Raw genomic sequence first — 18,528 nt, 5'->3', positions numbered from 1 at the left:
GTTACATCCACTTTACCACCTCATAGTTCATATCCCTTATCATATTTTATTTACATAACACACACAGTATAAATTTTAAGTACCTGATTGAAAGGGCTATTGGTATTCCATATGCAAAGTTTATTTCCATTTAAAGGGAAAGCACAATAATGTTGACTGCAAGCAAGTTGAACATGAGATGCTGATTCTTCAGATTCCATTAAATGTGTTTCTTGAACTATGTTGACAACATAGCTAACCTTATTACAAGAGGCATTTTCTGAAGCTTCCATATTAAAGCTGAAAATAAAAAGTTACATAATCTCTATTAAGATACTTAAGGCTGATATTATAAGTATACCACAAAAAATTCATAAATTGATCTAACTGTGGCAAAAACCATGTTTGTACTAGTGAATAGAATTTGAAGACTTCGCTTCAAGTTCTGACTAACTCACAAACTGTGAGGCACCTAAAGTTTTTAATCTGAAAAATGAGATAATCAAAGGTAATTTACTCTACTGTAACCTAAAATTTGGGTATTATAAATTACATATATGGAGAAGAACCATTCAGTTTTGATGCATTAAATAAGCTTCCCAAAAAAATGCTTAAATTAGAGCATAGACATTTGGTAGGTTATTATGGAATCATTGAAGGTTTTTGAATAGGGGAGTGATATGACATGAGTTGTGTTTCCAAAGGTTGAAAAGTATTTTTTTTTCCTTTTAGTTTTTATTATAACTTTTTATTGACAGTTCATATGCATGGGTAATTTTTTTACAACATTATCGCTTGCACTCACTTCTGTTCTGACTTTTCCCTTCCCTGCCTCCACCCCCTCCCCTAATAATAATAAGCAGTCTTATACATGTTAAATAAATTATAGATATCTTAGATATCCTAGATACAATATAAGTGTGCAGAACCGAACAGTTCTCTTATTGCACAGGAAGAATTGGATTCAGAAGGTAAAAATAACCTGGGAAGAAAAACAAAAATGCAAGCACTTCACACTCATTTCTCAGTGTTCTTTCTCTGGGTATAGCTGATTCTGTTCATTACTGATCAGTTGGAACTGAATTAGATCTTCTCTTTGTCGAAGATATCCACTTCCATCGGAATACATCCTCATACAGTATTATTGTTGAAGTATATAATGATTTCCTGGTTCTGCTCATTTCACTCAGCATCAGTTCATGTAAGTCTCTCCAATCCTCTCTGTATTCACTCTGCTGGTCATTTCTTATAGAACAATAATATTCCATAACATTCATATACCACAATTTACCCAACCATTCTCCAATTGATGGGCATCCATTCATTTTCCAGTTTCTAGCCACTACAAACAGGGCTGCCACAAACATTTTGGCACATACAGGTCCTTTTCCCTTCTTTAGTATCTCTTTGGGATATAAGCCCAGTAGTACCACTGCTAGATCAAAGGATATGCACAGTTTGATAACTTTTGGGGCATAATTCCAGACTGCTCTCCAGAATGGTTGGATTCGTTCACAACTCCAACAACAATGTATCAATGTCCCAATTTTCTCGCATCCCCTCCAACATTCATCATGTTTCCTGTCATCTTGGCCAATCTGACAGGTGTGTAGTGGTATCCCAGAGTTGTCTTAATGTGCATTTCTCGGATCAACAGTGATTTGGAACACTCATATGAGTGGAGATAGTTTCCATTTTACTATCTGAAAATTGTCTGTTCATATCCTTTGACCATTTATCAATTGGAGAATGGCTTGATTTCTTATAGAGTAAATTCTCTATATATTTTGGAAATGAGGCCTTTAATCAGAACCTTTAATTTTAAAAAATGTTTTCCCAGTTTGTTGTTTCCCTTCTAATCTTGTTTGTATTAGTTTTGTTTGTACAAAGGCTTTTTAATTTGATGTAATCAAAATTTTCTATTTTGTGAACAATAATGATCTCTAGTTGTGCTTTGGTCACAAATTCCTCCCTCCTCCACAAGTCTGAGAGGTAAACTATCTTATGTTCCTCTAATTTATTTATGATCTCGTTCTTTATGCCTAAATCATGGACCCACTTTGATCTTATCTTGGTGTACGGTGTTAAGTGCAGGTCCATGCCTAATTTCTGCCATATTAATTTCCAGTTTTTCTAGCAGTTTCTGTCAAATAATGAATTCTTATCCCAAAAGTTGGGATCTTTGGGTTTGTCAAACACTAAATTGCAATAGTTATTGACTATTTTGTCCTGTGAACCTAACCTATTCCACTGATCAACTAATCTATTTCTTAGCCAATACCAAATGGTTTTGGTGACTGCTACTTTATAATATAGATTTAGATCAGGTACAGCTAAGCCACCTTCATTTGATTTTTTTTTCATTAATTCCCTTGAAATTCTCAACTTTTTATTTTTCCATATGAATTTTGTTATTTTTTTTAGGTCATTAAAATACTTTCTTGGGAATCTGATTGATATAGCACTAAATAAATAGATTAGTTTAGGGAGCATTGTCATCTTTCTTATATTCGCTCGGCCTATCCAAGAACACTTATTATTTTTCCAGTTATTTAAATCTGACTTTATTTGTGTGGAAAGTGTTTTGTAATTTTGCTCATATAATTCCTGACTTTCCTTTGATAGATAGATTCCCAAATATTTTATGCTATTGGAATTTCTCTTTGTAACTCTTGCTGTTGGATTTTGTTAGTGATGTATAAAAATGCTGAGGATTTATGTGGATTTATTTTGTATCCTGCAACTTTGCTAAAGTTGTGAATTATTTCTAATAGTTTTTAGTAGAATCTCTGGGGTTCTCTAAGTATACCATCATATATCATCTGCAAAGAGTGATAATTTGGTTTCCCTATTACCTACTCTAATTACTTTAATCTTTTTCTCGACTCTTATTGCCGAGGCTAGTGTTTCTAATACAATATTGAACAATAATGGTGATAGTGGGCAACCTTGTTTCACTCCTGATCTTGCTGGGAATGGTTCCAGTTTATTCCCATTACATATGATGCTTACTGACAGTTTTAAATAGATGTTCCTGACCATTTTAAGGAAAAGTCCATTTATTCCTATACTCTCAAGTGTTTTTCTTAGGAATGGATGTTGGATTTTATCAAATGCTTTTTCTGCATCTATTGAGATGATCATATGGTTAATTTGCTTATTGATATAGTCAATTATGGTAATATTGAACCTAATATTGTTTTCCTAATATTGAACCAGCCCTGCATTCCTGGTATAAATCCTACTTGGTCATAGTGTATTATTTTGGGGATGATTTTGTGTAATCTTTTTGCTAATTTTTATTTAAGATTTTAGCATCAATATTCATTAGGGAGATTAGTCTATAATTTTCTTTCTTTGTTTTCAACCTCCTTGATTTAGATATCAATACCATGTCTGTGTCATAAAAGGGGTTTGGTAGGACTCCTTCAATCCCTATTTTTTCAAATAGTTTATATAGATTTGGAGTTAATTGTTCTTTAAATGTTTGATAGAATTCACATGGAAATCCATCTGGTTCTGGGGATTTTTTCTTAGGGAGTAATAGCTTGTTCTAGTTCTTTTTTTAAGATGGGACTGTTTAACCAGTTTACTTCTCTGTTAATCTGGGCAAGCTATATTTTTGAAGGTATTTTTCCATTTCATTTAAGTTATCGAATTTATTGGCATTACGTTGGGCAAAGTAACTCCTAATTATTGCTCTAATTTCCTCTTCATTAGTGGCGAGTTCTCCCTTTTCATTTTTAAAACTAACAATTTGATTTTCCTCTTAACTTTTTTTAAATCAGACTTACTAAGGGTTTGTCTATTTTGTTGGTTTTTTTATAGAACCAACTCAACTTTATTAATTAATTCAATAGTTTTTTTTTTTTTACTTTCAATTTTATTAATCTCTCCTTTTAATTTTAGAATTTCAAGTTTGGTGTTTGACCGGGGGGTTTTAATTTGTTCCTTTTCTAGACCTTCTCTTTCTCTCTTTTATGCAAGTAGGCCTCTAGAGATATAAAATTTCCCCTTATATTACCACTTTGGCTGCATCCCACACATTTTGGTATGACGTCTCATATTGTCATTTTCTTGAGTGAAATTATTAATTATGTCTATGATTTGCTGTTTCACCCAATCATTCTTTAGTATGAGATTATTTAGTTTCCAATTATTTTTTGGTCTATTTTCACCTGGCTTTTTATTGAATGTAATTTTCATTGCATCATGGTCTGAAAATGACGCATTTACTATTTCTGCCTTACTGCATTTGAGTTTGAGGTTTTTATGTCCTAATACATGGTCAGTTTTTGTATAGGTTCCATGAACTGCTGAGAAGAAAGTGTATTCCTTTCTGTCTCCATTTAGTTTTCTCCAAAGATGTATCATATCTAACTTTTCTAGTATTCTATTTACCTCTTTGATTTCTTTCTTATTTATTTTGTGGTTTGATTTATCTAATTCTGAGAGTGCAAGGTTGAGATCTCCCACTTTTATAGTTTTGCTGACTATTTCTTCTTGCAGCTCTCTTAATTTCTCTTTTAAAAATTTAGATGCTACACCACTTGGTGCATATATGTTTAATATCAATAGTGCTTTGTTGTCTATGCTACCTTTAGCAAGATAAAGTGCCCTTCCTTATCTCTTTTAATTAGATCACTTTTTGCCTTTGCTTGATCTGCAATCAGGATGGCTACTCCTGTTGTTGTTTTGTTTTTTTTTTTTGGTTTTTTTTTTTTTTACTTCATCTGAAGCATAGTAGATTCTGCTTCAACCTTTTACCTTTACTCTATATGTATCGCCCTGTTTCAAGTGTGTTTGTTGTAAGCGACATATTGTAGGATTCTGGCTTTTAATCCAGTCTACTAACCACTTCCTCTTTATGGGAGAGTTTACCCCATTCACATTTATGGTTAAAATTACCAATTCTTATTACTTGTCATCTTGTTAACCCCTACTTATGCTTTTCTCCTTTTCTTCCCTCTTACCCCCCTCCACAGTATTAAATTTGTGAGCACCACTTGCTTCTCATAGCCCTCCCTTTTCAGTATCCCTCCCTCCCCCCCCCCACCTTAGAGTTCTTCCTCCTATCTTACCCCTTTTCCTCACAATTTCGGTATTCCCTTCCATGTAGCTTATTCCTTCCCTTTTCACTTTTCCCCTCCCACTTTTCAAAGAGGTGGAAGAAGTTTCACCATAAATCAAATATTTTTCTCTTTAAGCAATTCTTACAAGAGTATGATACACACTATGTTCATTTCCCCCTCCATTCTTTCTTTCAGATATAATAGGTTTCCTTTGCCTCTTCGTGAGATGTAGCACCCCCCCCCCTTTACCCTTTTCCAGGTACAATTTCCTTTCTACTTCTAGTTTCTAGAACAAATTATACATGTGTTCCTTATATATCTTTATAACAGAAATATAGTTCCCAATTTCTTTTTACCTTTTTAGGTTTCTCTTGAGTTCTATATTTGGAGATCAAATTTTTTGTTTAGTTCCAGTTTCTTCATCAAAAATAGATGAAATTCCCTTATTTCATTGAATGTCCATCTTCTTCCCTGGAAAAAGATGTTCATTCTGGTTGGGTAAATTATTTTTGGCTACATACCAAGTTTCTTAGCTTTTTGGAATATCAGATTCCAGGCCCTTTGATCCTTTAATGTGGATACTGCTAGATCCTGGGTAATCCTTATTGTAGCTCCTCTATATTTGAATTGATTTTTTCTAACAGCTTGTAATATTTTTTCCTTGGTTTGATAGTTCTGGAATTTAGCCACTATATTTCTCAGAGTTTTGATTTTAGGGTCCCTTTTAGTAGATGATTGATGAATTCTTTCAATTTCTATTTTACCCTCTGTTTCTATAACTTCTGGGCAATTCTCTTTGATAATTTCCAGGCTTTTTTTCATCTTATTTTTCAGGGAGTCCAATAATTCTCAGATTGTCTCTCCTAGATCTATTTTCCAGGTCTGTTGTTTTCCCAAGAAGGTATTTGATATTTTTTTCCATTGTTTCAGATTTTTGTTTTTTCTTGACTGATTCTTGGTGTCTCCTTGAATCATTCAATTCCATTTGTTCAATTCTGATTTTTCAATGAGTTATTTTCTTCACTCACTTTTTTATATCTTTTTCTAATTGTCCAGTTGAGTTTTTTAAGTGCGTTGTTTTATTCTATGGAATTTTTTTCCATTTCACCAATTTTATTTTTTAGCGAGCTATTTTCTTTTTTCCAATTCACTAATTTTGTTTTTCAAGGATTTGATTTCTTTATCCACTCTATCTTTAAATGATGACATCATCAAAGGATGACTTATCTAGACTCTCTTGCTAAGCTTCCCTTTCCTTTTCCCATTTTTCTTCTAGCTCTCTTGTGAGAGCTTTTTTAATTTCTTCTATGAGAGTCTCGTGTGTTAAGGACATACACATGAATCCCTTTTGGGGATTCATCTGGAGAAAGTCTGTTTTTAGCCTCCTCAGGTTTTAAAGTCTGCTCTCTATCCATATAGAAATGGTTAGAGTCAGTTTTAATTTTTTGTTCATTTTGTCAAAGAATAGTCAAAGAAAACAAATTAGCAAAAAAAAAAAAAAAAAAAAAACAAATGCAATCTGCTTTTTTGGGGGGAGGGGGAAGCTGGATGGTATTACCAAGTTTCCTCTAAGAACTGCAGGGGGCAGCAGTGAGGCACTAGGAGGACAGTAATGGCTATACTGCATCTGTGCTCTGAGAGGGTGCTGAGACACTCTGGATAGGTGTGGCCAAATCCTGAGAGATGTTAGCTTTTGGGGGTTATAGTCTTTACCCCCTGTGTTTTTAGCTTTTCTGCTTGTCCCCTGGCTGCTGCCAGGGCAAAGTAGCCAACACTGTGTTAAAGATCTCCCCTCAGAAACGGCTGAGATCACACCCCACCCCCTCAGTTAGCTTCATACTCTGCTGGCTGTCTTCGGTTTGCGTGGTCTAACCACTCCCACCCACAAGCAAAAACAGACCTTTTCTGGCGAATTTCAAAGATGTCTTCTCTAGTAATTATTTGTATTTTTTTCCCAGTCAAACACTAATTCTGAGGCCTTGTCATGAAATAAATTCTGAGAGCAAAGACGGAGATTAAGTAGATGTGTGTGTCCTCTCCATCATCTTGGCTGGAAGTCGGAAAGTACTTTTTATGGTGCAGTGGAATGTATGCTTTAAAAGAGTCAAAAGATCTGGATTCAAATTCCATCTGAGCCACTTACTACTGGGCAAGTTACTTAACCCTTATTAATCTCAGTCCTTACATATAAGAACTATAAAGTATATATAAAGTAACAGTTGGACTAAATAATCTAAAAGGTCCATTCTGGTGAAAAATCTATGATCACTTAAATATCTGATTTGCTATCAATAAAGTAAATGAATTATACATCTAAATGTGAAATACTTTGATTTTTTAGCTTGTCATCAGTAGGAATAGTAGATTTAAAAGTGGACCATGAATCAAAAACATTACTTATCTCACCCAAAATTACCAAATAATATAAAATCAACCGGACTACTAAAATATGCTCTTATCTGATAACCCATGTTCACTTTTTACTTCACTTTATACTCTTCTCCCAAATTAATTATACAAAATACAGCTCATATCATATCACTCCCCTAACTTAAAAACCTTCCATGACTCTACAGTATTCACCAAATGTCTATGTTCTAAATTAGGCATTTTTTGCAAGTTCACTTTTTCTACCTGGTATTGAGCTATCAATACCTAATTTAATGCAGTAAAACAATGGCTTTTCTCCATACATGTAACTTTTAATACCCAAATTTTAGATTACAATTCAGTAAATTACCTTTGGTTACAAGTTTTGTTTAAATAAAGTAAATGATTCTCCTTATGCTAATTAGGTATAAATAAAACGAGTTATTTCTGTGTAAGTAAGGAGAAAGGGGAACATGATTTGAATAATACTAAGTAATTCAACTTCTTAAATATACCATAAGAGTGGGAAAAATATGACTTGACATTGCACCTGGGCTAACACCCATCTGACATTTCTGGTGCATCTGTCAAAATTATGACACATCTATCCAAAAACTCCCTTTCAATTTTATTAATTGGGATGACCAATACAAAGTAATTACTGTCCCCAATGCTCAATTTATTTCTTCCAAAGAAAATAAATAGCTGGAATTTAATTAAATTCTTGGCCAATAAAGACCTAAAATTTACTTTGAGATTGTCTCATGATGCTTGCTCAGTTTCTCTGCTGCAGGAGTTCATAATCAGAGGTCCCCCCTTTAAAACATCTGCTATTTTTTGGTTCCTTGTCCAGTATTTCTATTTGACGTTTAACTCAATCCCAAGCACCCAGAAGGACTTGGTGAAAGGTTTCTTTACCTACTCACCCAAAGAATCTCTGATTAGACTGGAAAAGAGGGAGTGAAGTTGGTTTTTTAATAATTTGGTAACTAGGTTTCCAAATAACTGGTCTCCTCTGTAATCCTACATATTTTCTTTTATGCATTTAAAGACATTATTCTGAGTAGGAATCTATAGGATCGCTCCAGACTTCCAAAGGGGTCCATGCCCTAGAAAAGGTTAAAAGACCTTACTTCAGAGTTTAGAAAACCCGGGCAGCCGCAGGTTTACGGGACTACAGAAGCAGGAAAGGAGCCAGATGGTCCCGGTTGAGAAGAGCACATTAGGAGGGAGAGGAAAATGGAGGAGCAAGGGGCAAGTCGAAGGTGTTAGGAATTAAGGAAGTTTAAGATCCCTTCACCTACAATTTACAAGATCTTCTCCCAAGAGTAAATAAATTGGCGTAGTCTGAGGGGTTTACAATCCATGCGAGGGACTTGTATGGTAAGAGTCCCCGCCTCTGTATCCTAGGTAACAAAGACGCCAAGGATGGAGATGGTGTGCAGAATGGGACAATTCACTTTGTGAGCAAGGTGATTATTTCCAGATAATTGTAACGTGAGGTCTAGTAAGGATCACAGGAGTTCTGTTCAAACCGGTTGAGAGCAGGGCGGGGGAGGGGAGTGGCTGTCCACAGAATCACCATCACCGGGAAAGCTAGGTCTGAAAGCCAAATCCCGCACTTCTATGACTTGGAATATCCTGTCCTGGCTCATTTTTTAAAGCAGGATTGGACGTGTGTGTGTGTGTGTCTGTCTGTCTGTCTATGTCTGTCTCTTTGTGTCTCTGTCTCTATCTCTCTCCCAATGTCTGTCTTTCTCACTCCTTGTTTCTTTTGCCTGTCTTTCTGTCTGTTATCTCTCTCTCTCTCTCTCTCTCTCTCTCTCTCTCTCTCTCTCTCTCTCCTCTCTTTCTCCCTCCCCTCTTTCTCCATCAGTCTCTTTTGCCTCTCCCCTGTCTCCCTCTCCCCGTCTCCCTCTGTGTGTGTGTGTGTGTCCCTGTTTGTTTCTGTCTCTCTTTGTCTTGGGCTCTGTGTCTCTCTGTGTGTGTCTCTCTGTCTCTATCTCTGTGTGTCTCTCAGGGTCTCTCTCTCTGCCTATGTCTCTCTCTGTCTCTTGTCAAATTTTGTCATTTTGACCTTCACAGCATCTCTATGTTCAATTGAAATGTGTTAAATTTGAGATTTTTTAAATAATAGCTTCTTTGATTCTTCTTTCACCATGGAAACAATATCTTCTAAGACTATCTTTTCCTTTCTTGAATATCAACATTTTCCTTGGAAACAGCACAAGATTTAAAGTTAGAGATCATCTGTTCAATCTTGTCTCTACTACTTTGCTAAAGGATCACAAAAATTAGAAGTGGCAGGAAACTCCACTCATTTTTGAGATGAGGAAACTGAGGCCCTGAGAGTTGAAGTGCAATACATAGATTGAAAGTAGCGAGCAGGATTCAAATACAAGTCCTACAATTAAAATTCATAGTTCTTTTGGTCACATCTTGTTAATGGAAGTTTTCAGCAAGTTATATAACATTTCCAAGTCTCTCTCTCTCTCATCTACAAATCTTTTAGTTCTACCTCTAAATTCTATGATCTTTAAAACTACCATATCCTTGCATGTTGATTGTTTCATCAGTTGTCTGATTTTCCATGGGTTTTGTTGGCAAAAATGCTGAAGTGGCTTGCCATTTTCTTCTCCAGCTCATTTTTCAGATGAGGAAACTGGGAGAAACAAGATGAAGTGACTTGCTCAAGATAATTTGGCTAATATCTTAGGTCAGATTTATAACTAAGGTCTTTCTAACTCCAAGTGCATTGCTCTCTCCAATAGCTGCTTAGCTTCAGTTATAACCTCAGTGCCAGTAAATCCCAAATATACACCTTCTATCTTAACCTATCACTGGAAATCTAGTATCATATTTCTAACTTCTCATAGAGCATTTACTTAGATATAATGTTCCATGGCCATCCTTAATCCTAAAGCATCTGCTCTCCCCAAACCAACTCTTCTTTCCAAGTTCCACAATTCTGATAATGGTACCATTCTTCTGACAATTTCCCAAGATGGAAATCCATGTAGGTTACTGAGTTGCATGTTTACCATGCTAAAATGCTGAAATAGCATATTGAAATCAAAGTCAAGAGACCTAGAGTCCAGTCACTGTATAACACTGAACAAATTACTTCAATATTTCTGAGCTTCAGAAGCTTTATCTTACATATGAGAGTATTTAACCAAATGTCTTTCAAGTTTTCTGCAGTCACATCTACCGCATGCCTAAAGTGGCAGAGAGACTCAAAAATTAGAGTCAAGAGCTGTGACTTGACTAATGAGTACAGAGCAAAAAGAAAAGTGAAAGGGCAGAAAATATCAGAGATCTTTAATATTCTGACACCAGTCAGATAGCAAAAACACTGACAAAAAAATGTAATAAAGAGGGACTCCATTCCCTTAAGCATACACAATGTTCAGCTTGCTGTGTACCCATATGGAGGTGAAGTGGGCCTTTTTCCAGGTACGAGTCATGACTCCCTGACTTAGAAACCTGTACAATATTCTATATCTGATTTACTTCCTTTTTAATTGGCTGTTGAGCTGAAGCTGAAAGTGAATACAAAAGACTCCCAGGTGAGCAATCTTTTCTTTCCTCCCTAGCTGTGTCCAAATAAACAAGCAAGAGTTGATTTTTAAAATTCCCAATGGAGAAATAAAGAGAAGTAGCACCAGTTTCCTATTGTCCCTACCTGGTCAATATGCAACAAATGGTTCTACTGTGCTCTTCCCAAGTCCCTATTGTATCTAACACATTGCTCTTTCTTCTAATCAATTCTATTCTCAAACTCCCTTGCTATCATTCCCCATTCTCTTCCTTTTCTCCAGGACTGGAGGAAAAAAATGATTGTTCCCAAGAGCAACTCTGCTACTTGTGCTTTTGATCCATCTCTTTTGAAAAATTATCCCTTTGGGGTAGCTAGGTGGCTCAGTGGATAGAGCACGAGCCCTGAAGTCAGGAGGACTTGAATTCAAATGTGACCTCAGCCACTTCACTTCCTAGCTGTGTGACTCTGGGCAAATCACAACGCCAATAGCCTCAGCAAAAAGAAAACTAAAAAAAGAGAGAAAAATTATCCCTTTGAGCAAAACCTATTTCTAATATTCAGTATCTCTTATCCACTCATTTCTTCCCTATTGCCTACAAATGTATACAGATCCCCTTAAAAGAATCTTCACTTGATCCTGCCATCTCCTCAAGCTGCCTCTCTATATCCCTCCTACCTTTCACAATTATTCTGCTAGAAAAAACTGGTTATACTCATTCTCTACTTTGAGGCATGCTAATGATTAGGGGGAATCTGAAAAAACCCAAGAAAGGAAGATAACACAGTAACTGAGCCTTGGAGGTTCCAACCCTAGGAGTTCCAAGAGGGAGAGGTTCAGATATGGAGAACAACATATGTAATGTCATAAAAGTAGAAGATGCAATATTGTGTATGAGGAACAGCAAGTAGGCCAGTTTGACTGAAGTATTGAGTATCTGAGGAGGAGTAATGTACATTCAGTTCAAAAATAGAAGAATTAGAAAGCAGTTCTTCAAAGGTGAGACTTCCCTGAAACTTGTTCCCTCCCTGGAAAGTAGCATCTTCTTTGTCAACTTGGTTAATCAGAGGTCTAGTTATATTTCCTTCTTTCTGAAGACACACTATATGAATTGCATTCTAGAACCAAACTTTATCCCAGCATTAAGATAGCATAAAAAGGGAAGGTAGAGGCAAAAAAAAAGAACAGAAGGAAGAAAAGCAACAATGTCCTCACTAAAACTATTCAAAACAGATCAAGAAAACGCACCTGACTGAATCCTTGTGAGAGAATACAAGAAAAAGTCATAATGAATCACTTTTCCAGTTTAGGTTGGCACAGAGAAAGGTTCACAGAAACGAGATTAAGTCTGGCTAAGAGAATGAGCACATTCTAATCTTAGGAAAGGCTATACACCAGAATAGTGGAAATCTCAGGCTTATATGTGTGCACCCTTTGATCCATTCAAAAAGAGTGTCAACTAGTAACTTTGCCACCTACTGCACAGTTCTAAATCACAAATCCAGGGCAAATTAAGAAAGGAATCTGTATCCTCTCTCTTACATCTCCATTCCCCAGTACAGGTATTTGGCTATTTACTGAGAGATGAACAGTTTCAAACACTGAGCAAAAAGAGTTTTTCATACCCCCAAGAGAAGAAGAAAGTCTCAGTTCCAACTTCTATCCCAATTTGAAGCCTACAGGGAAATAAGGGAGCCTACAGTTATATCATTCTGAACCAGCAGAACTTCCTTCTGCAACAGGATACTTTTGCTCAGACTCAAATCCAGTTGAGAAACTAGAGCTCAGACAAGTAGATCAGTGATCAGACTTTGTCCTAGATCAAATCACTTTGGCAACACAAAGCTTTCAAGAACCTAACCTAAGCTTGTCCCTGAGATCTTAAAACAATACAATACTCAGTTCCCCAAAGAAGTAGCAACAAAACCATCTCAGACCCTTCTTTTAGAAGTTCATTAGAGCCTAGTGCTAATATCAAATCCAAAGTAAAGAAAAATCTGAAAAAAAAAAAAGTACAAGAAAAATCCTACCATTAAAAATCTGTTATAGAGACACTCAAAATACAAACCCAGAAGAAGAGAATGAATCCATCTACAAGAAAAGCCTCAAAGAAAAACAAAGCACAGATACAAATTGAGCTAGAATCCCTAGAAGACATGAAAAAAAAGGTTTAGGGATTTTTCCGCTTGGGGGCTTATTTGTTTTTTAGAGTTTGAAAATGCATTTATCAATGGAATGAGAGAGCCAGGAATGGAAAATGTAAGGGAAATGAGAGCTGTGAAATAAAGAATTGGAAAGAGAAATTAACAGCTTGGTTCAAATGGTACAAAACTTTGCCCAAACAACAAACTCTCTCAAAATTGTAATAAAGTAAATAGAAGCTAAAGACTCCATTAAATTTTTTTATTTTTAATTTTTTAAAAGAATTTTTTTTAAAAAATCAAAAAAAAATAGAGGAAAACTTAAGATATCTCATAGCAAAAACAAATGGCCTTGAAAACAGGGTGAGGAGAAAAAAAAATAGAATGTTAAGCTATCTGAATGCCATGGCCAAAAAAAAAAAAAAAGATCATAGAAAACATTTCAAAAAATCTTAAAAGAACACTACCTAGATTTTTTAGAAGAGGGTAAAGTAAAATTAGAAAAAATCAAATGATTACCTCCTGAAAGAAACCCCAAAATGAAAACTCCCAGAAATATAATAAACAAAACACAGAGCTTCCAGGTCAAAGAAAAATACTGCAAGCAGACAGAAATAAAGAATTTTATTACTGAGTAGCCACAATCAGCATCACATACAATTTAACAGTTTCTCCTGTAAAGAAAGAGAAATTTTAGTTAATACAGTGTTCCAGCAGGCAAAGAATATAGACTTATAACCAAGAACTCCATTTTTTTTAGGAGTATAATTTTGACAGGGGGAGGGGAACATAAATTTTAATTAAATAGAGAACTTCCTGAAACAATAGAGAAGCATTTTTAATGAAAAGACCAGAGTTATGTTTAAACTTTGACATTCAAACACAATAGTTAAGAGAAACATAAGGTAAATATGATTGAACAATGATGAAAGACTCAATAAGGATAAACTATATTCTAACATGGGAAGGTGATATATGTATATTCCTGCTGAACCTTATCACTATCTGGGGTCATAGAGGGAGTCTAGTTAAACAGAAGAATGATTCTATTATAAAAGAGTGATTCTGTTATAACTGTGATGATCTTATTCTTTTGTTATTATTCTCTATCCTTAAAAAAGACCAATGACATCAGGAGGAAGATATTTTGACTTTCTAGGGAATTGGATTTAAGCGAGTCTGGATTGTACAAAGTCATCAATCCCACTCTTGATGAGAATGGAAAGAAGGATAGAGGAATACATTAAGGAATAAGACAAGGAATATTGGGCAAAATTATCTCACATGATTAAGGTATGCAAGTAGGCATCTTGTTATTTGTACTTCAAGTTCTTGAAGAAGACAATGACATCAATAAGGTAATTCCATGAGATGCAAGTGAATTGGATTTAAGTGAGGCAAGGCTGTACAAAGTCACCACCTTCATTTTCTCCTCCAGAGTTGTCTAGGTCTAGTGACAAAATATAGATCAAGAACACTAAAGATGGCCTTTGATGTAGTAGGAGACCTTGGCCTTTTTAAATTAAGGTCTTTAACAAGGTCTCACTTTGACTATAACAGTTCTCAATCAGTGATTAAGGCTAGGTAAGAAATGTGGCAGAGAATGACCTCTTTTAACTATTAAAAAAAAATCAATTCAAGAAAGATCTTTAGGATTTATGTCCAGAACAGAAACAATTGCTATTTACATTTAGCCCAATCAGGGCTCAAACAATGACCAAGTGGGACTTGACCTAGGACCTATTCTGGAAAATCAAGGAGAGCCAGAGTGATTTGGGTTTAAGGTATGATCCTTAAGAAATCTAGTTCATAAACTTCAAGGTATCTGGTAAGGTTTCAGTGACCAAAATTTACATTCCTTTGGGAAGAGTATCCACAGATAAGAATATGATATCCCATAGGGACTAAGGGAAGAGAAAGAAATAAAATAAAATAAAAAACAGGAAGAGAGGAAGACAGGAAGGAGGAATAAAAAGAGGAAGGAAGAGTGGGAGGAAAAGTGAAAGAGAGGATGGAAAGAAAGGAAGAAAGGAAGGAAGGGAGGGAGGGAGAGAGGGAGGGAGGGAGCTGTGTTGCTCATAGCCAATTCTGATTGAGTCCCTACTGGGGCAACTCCTACTACTACTCACAATGGTGTTTGTCCTTTGTTCTCAAAAAAGAACTATGACGCCAGGGAGGTGATTCCATGAGATTTGAGTAAATTGTATTTAAGTGATGAAGGACTGTTCAAAGTCAACAACTTCATTTTCTCCTCCACAGTCATTTGAATCCACTGGCAGGATAGAATCAAGACAACTGGAGATGCCTGAGTTGTGTTGGGGTTGTATGGAAGGGTTGGAGTGGGATTGTATGACAGTTAAATCTCAAACTCTAGCTAGTCAACTAAGCTAGTCAAAGGAAGAACAGTTTAGTACAAAAATATATTTCATCCTATAGGCAAATAGGAGGGGAAGGGGAGAAGGGGAAAAGGAGAATTAAAAGAAGGGTAGGTTAAAGAAGTCCTAAGAAAGCAAGCTCTAGGAATGTTTGAAAATTATTTAGAGCTCTTTCTGAAGTGGCAAAAAACGAAAATTGAAGGGAGTAGCCTTAAATTGGTGACTGAACAAGTTATGGTATATAAGTGTGATGCAATATTATTATGCTCTAAGAAATTATAAAGGGGTTAATTTCAGAGAAAATTGGAAAGACTGTGCAGAGAGGTAAACAGAACTTGGAGAATAATTTATACAAAGACAATAAAGCAAAGACAAAAAAATTAGAATCTCTGATCAGTTTAATTAGCACAATGCCAGAGAACTTGTGATGAAATATTCCATCTACCTTCTGATAATAGTGGGACAAAGGGCTCAGAATGAGACTTTTTTAAAGCCATAACCAATGTGGAAATTTGACTTGTTTAACTATATGTTTGTAACAGGGGTTTTGTTTTTATTTTGTTTTCATTTAAAGAAGATGTCAGAATGAGAGGAAGATAAGGCAGATTTTTTTTTAAATACAGTATTAAAAGAAACAAGTCCAAAAAACATTTATGGAAGATCATTCTGTAATTTCCATATGGTTTGGCAGAACAAAATCTACAGAATGTCTCTGCTAACATTCCTTTCCCCCACTTCCTTTCGAAATAAATTAGGATGGTCCATGAAGTTAAGTGCTCAGAGATCTTTGGCAAAGCTATCTAGCTTAGGTCTATAAAAAACAAATGTTTGTTAAAACCAAACAGATTTAAATAAATGAGATATGCAAGAACAAAGTACAATCCTATAAGATATCTCTGCCATGGTAAAGAAAGGGAATGAGAGCATTGTATTGTGAAGTTTGAAAAATCCATATGTACTAAAGAATATAGAAGAATAATTTTGGCTTCCACAACTGGCCTTTCTCCTTTTTCACCTCTTACTCTCATGGTGGAAGGGGCAATTTTATGTGTATAGTTGTTTGTTTTCCTTTTTCTTTCTCTTCTGATTTAGAGAGAGCTCAGAGAGCACTGCCTCTCTCTTTTCTCAAAGGCCATGCTCACACTTTTTCTGAGATGCTTTAACTTTATAATTTAAAGTTATAAGCTTTATAACTAAAGCTTAAAAAAAGCTTGATATTATGTCTAACTCACAGCCTCAATGTAAGATATACTAGCAAGAACAATCCAACAAATTTTCCTACAAGTTCTAGTCCCATTGACTACTTTAATATTTTACTTATTCATGTGTGTTTGTCTTCTCTCATTACTTCTATTTTTCTGCTTTCTTTGTATATATTTTATCCCTCTGACTATGATATTTACGATCTTTTTATTTGAAGTTGTTAAAGGTAATTCCCTAATAAATTATTAGCACAATGCCTGTCACATAGTAAATGCTTAATAAATGCTAACTGATTAATTATTAAAAAAAAAAATCCCCAGCCCACCTCAATCCAAATCTGCCCCAGTCCTGAGCCCCACAGAAATCATTAATGATGGGTGGCTGACTCCTGGTAACTTGGCCTGCCCTCTGAATTTAAAACTCATTAAAATGCCTTTGTTTAAATTGGAGACTATCTGAATCTGAATTCATTCATATATGATGCTATGGCACATATCTGGTATCTCAATAGTATCAATAGAAAGAGAATTCGACCTTGGAGTTAGGAAGAACTGATTTCAAGTCCCACCCTTGATACAGATTGCCTTGTGAGTCCTACAGGGCAAATCATTTTCTCCAGTATATCAAACAACTTTATAACACTAAAATTGCAAAGGAGGTGCCCATCTGTTTTGGTAGGGGAAGTTTTTCACTAGGAACAAAGATGTAGTCACACAGAAATAAAATGCTCACTACACCTACACCTGTGTTTGCTTTCTAATGCTGGATCTCCCCCTAAAAGAATTCAAGACAAGGAACTATACTAAGTAAGCAATTAGTATGTCATTTGATCCTCACAAGAATCCTGGAAAAGCAGTGCTATTATTATCCTCATTTTACAAATGTGAAAACTGAGGCCAAAAGAGATTAGGTGACATGCCCAGGATCAGCTAATGAACACCTAAGGCTAAGATATATAATCAGCTTTTTCCAACTGCAGGTCCAGCAGTCTAAGTAACTGCCAAAGAAGTCCAAAATGAATGCCTCTCCATATCAGAGGAGATGTTTGTCCTATGCTCTTTAAGTGAAAGAATTTATGATTTCACGCTCTAATTAGCCTGATCATATCTTGAAAAATTATGAGATCTCCCAATGATGAGTTTACTGGAAACAAGGTAAATTCATCAAAGAGGTCTAAAATGAGTGCAGCCAAGTGGGAAGTGAGGAAATATCTAAGGACATCTCATTTGATGTCTTCAAGTGTGTGTGTGTGTGTGTGTGTGTGTGTGTGTGTGTGTATGTATGTAAAATTTCATTTCTTCTTAACAAGAACTCTGGAGGTAGGTCTTACTTTGGCTCAAAAAATCACTTAAACAAGTTCGAGCTGGGGGGACATGGTTCTATAAGTTTGTCTAACATACATCTGCAGATTTTTAGACTACAAAATCATCATTTTAAGACTACAAAATCATCATGAGTTGATAGTATAATACAAGGACCAGAAAAAGCTAATGTGGTTTTGGGAAGCATTTGCAGAGGCCAGCAAAAAAAAAGCTAATAGTTGTTTTTACTGTGCTCCACTTTATTCAGATTCCATTGAGAGTATTGTGTTCCCTACTTGGAGCTGCAGTTTAGGAAAGACTCTGATAAACTGGAGAGCAACAGAAAGGCAACTGGTATATATGGCGACTTGAGTCCCCAAAGGATTATTTGAAGAAACTAGGAATATTTAACCTGGGAAAGAAAATACTAAGTGGTACAAGATATCTGTATACCAGTATTTTAATAGTTAGCATATATGGAGAATGGCTGAATAAATTGTTTATATGAATATTATGGAATTATGGAATGTTATTGTTCGGTAAGAAAT

The 18,528-nt window shown here is 35.4% G+C and overlaps 1 protein-coding gene across 6 annotated transcripts in view; it reads right to left on the bottom strand.

The window, feature by feature from the left end:
- WDR27 (WD repeat domain 27) overlaps positions 1 to 8,846 on the bottom strand; it is a 243,228-nt gene extending 234,382 nt beyond the window's left edge. For 2 of the 6 annotated variants that reach the window (XR_004229384.1, XM_031937462.1), the window contains exons 1-3: positions 8,726 to 8,846; positions 8,348 to 8,530; positions 84 to 279 (exon numbers count right to left, since the gene is read on the bottom strand). Coding sequence is in view for 5 of the 6 variants with exons in the window: in XM_031937462.1 (XP_031793322.1) it covers positions 84 to 279; positions 8,348 to 8,466 (315 nt within the window). In the remaining variant the exon portion in view is untranslated. Of the gene's footprint in view, positions 1 to 83; positions 280 to 8,347; positions 8,531 to 8,554 lie in introns of all 6 variants that reach the window. The other 4 variants (XM_031937458.1, XM_031937459.1, XM_031937460.1 and 1 more) reach the window with 3 other exon arrangements.
- Between the last annotated feature and the right edge of the window lie 9,682 nt (positions 8,847 to 18,528).

This window comes from Sarcophilus harrisii, chromosome 4, assembly GCF_902635505.1.
Source record: "Sarcophilus harrisii chromosome 4, mSarHar1.11, whole genome shotgun sequence".
NCBI lineage: Eukaryota > Metazoa > Chordata > Mammalia > Dasyuromorphia > Dasyuridae > Sarcophilus > Sarcophilus harrisii.
Note: the sequence above shows the minus strand (reverse complement) of the source record. Positions and strands in the feature narration are given on the sequence as shown.